This window comes from Tupaia chinensis, unplaced genomic scaffold (genome assembly GCF_000334495.1).
Source record: "Tupaia chinensis unplaced genomic scaffold, TupChi_1.0 Scaffold139491_1, whole genome shotgun sequence".
In the NCBI taxonomy this organism is placed as follows: Eukaryota; Metazoa; Chordata; class Mammalia; order Scandentia; family Tupaiidae; genus Tupaia; species Tupaia belangeri.
The window spans coordinates 655931-657260 of record NW_006199376.1 but is presented as its reverse complement, the minus strand read 5'-3'; the positions used below and the strand labels follow the sequence as shown (position 1 = coordinate 657260).

The 1330-nt window shown below is 45.0% G+C and overlaps 1 protein-coding gene across 1 annotated transcript; it reads right to left on the bottom strand.

Annotated features, from left to right (window-relative positions):
- Position 1: 1 nt before the first annotated feature.
- Positions 2–562, bottom strand: LOC102487219 (olfactory receptor 56B4; the record flags this gene model as incomplete). Its single annotated transcript, XM_006162018.1, has 1 exon — positions 2–562. A coding segment is annotated over exon 1 (561 nt), but the record flags the coding sequence as incomplete, so codon positions are not given.
- Between the last annotated feature and the right edge of the window lie 768 nt (positions 563–1330).

Here is a 1330-nt window from a genome sequence, read left to right as displayed (position 1 = left end):
AGTTGGAGCAGAGGCAGTGGTCAATCTCATTCCTGGAGCAGTAGTGTCTCTGGGAAGCCAGTACGGGCACTGGGATTGTTACCAAACCATTTCTCAGTACCATGAATACTGTGGTTTTGACCATGAAAGTATCCGTGACTATGGAGGGATATTGAAGAGGGTGACAGATGGCTATGTATCGGTCTATTGCCATACAGAGGAAAATGCCTGACTCCATGAAGAAGAACCAGTGGATGGCATACATCTGAGCAAAACACTCAGGGACGCGTATGGCCCTGTCATCAAACCAGAAGATGGCCAGAATCTTGGGCATGATGGTGGTGGCCAGACTAATGTCCACTAAGGCCAGGATAGCAAGGAACTGGTACATGGGCTGGTGCAGGGTTGGCTCACGGTGGATGGTGGTCATGATGAGGATGTTGGCACCAAGGGCTAAGAGGTAGAGCAGAGCCAGGGGCAGGGAGAGCCAGTGCTGCCAGCTGTGAATGCCTGGGAGCCCCATCAGGATGAACTCAGACACTTGAAACCCTGAGTTGTTGGTTATACTCAGGGCGACTTCCATATCACAAGATATATTCTTTTCAGCTTCTGCCTGTGAATTGAGGGGAATGGAATAAAACTGTGATCCAGTTCAGCTGAGGTTCAGAATCTGTGTAAAGGAATAAGGCTCATCGACACTATCTAGTCCTTTGTAACATAAGGTATTTTCAACCCACATGAAATTCTTGGAAAAATTCAGTTAAGAACAGAACATCTACAGTAGATTCAAAGATGAAGACGTTAGTTGGAAAACAATGAAGATTTACTACCTGCTTTCTCTGGATTTTTAGTAATGGGAAGATTGACACAAAGCAGGAGATAAGCATTCTCTGAGGCTGAGGCTGATTTTCTGTAGGTTAAGTTAGAGGGCAGAGAAGTTGTCTCTCTTTGGAAGGGATCTTCAGGAATAAAATATGTGGCCATGAGGTAAGCTCTGTTTTTTTTTTTTTTTTTTTTTTTTTAACAGTGCCTTAATGTTTAGCAAGAGGTTCTAATCCCAACTATCTCATTTAATCTTTACCTTACTGGTGCTGTTCACATATAAGGAAAGTGGTTGAATCAGTTGTCTAGATGAGAATCATAGATTGAAAACACTCGTGGGACCAGCAGATGGCGTAATGACTATGTTGCTGGACTCCCAAGTAGTCGACTGTGGTTTGAGTCCCAGACTCAGTGGTTTAAACTCACGCTGGGTGTGCGTGCATGCATGCATCCTTTCAGATCCTGAAAGGAGAATGGAGAAGGGGATTGTGGTGTAGTCTTCCCCCGGGGGGTGATTTCTCGCTGTCTG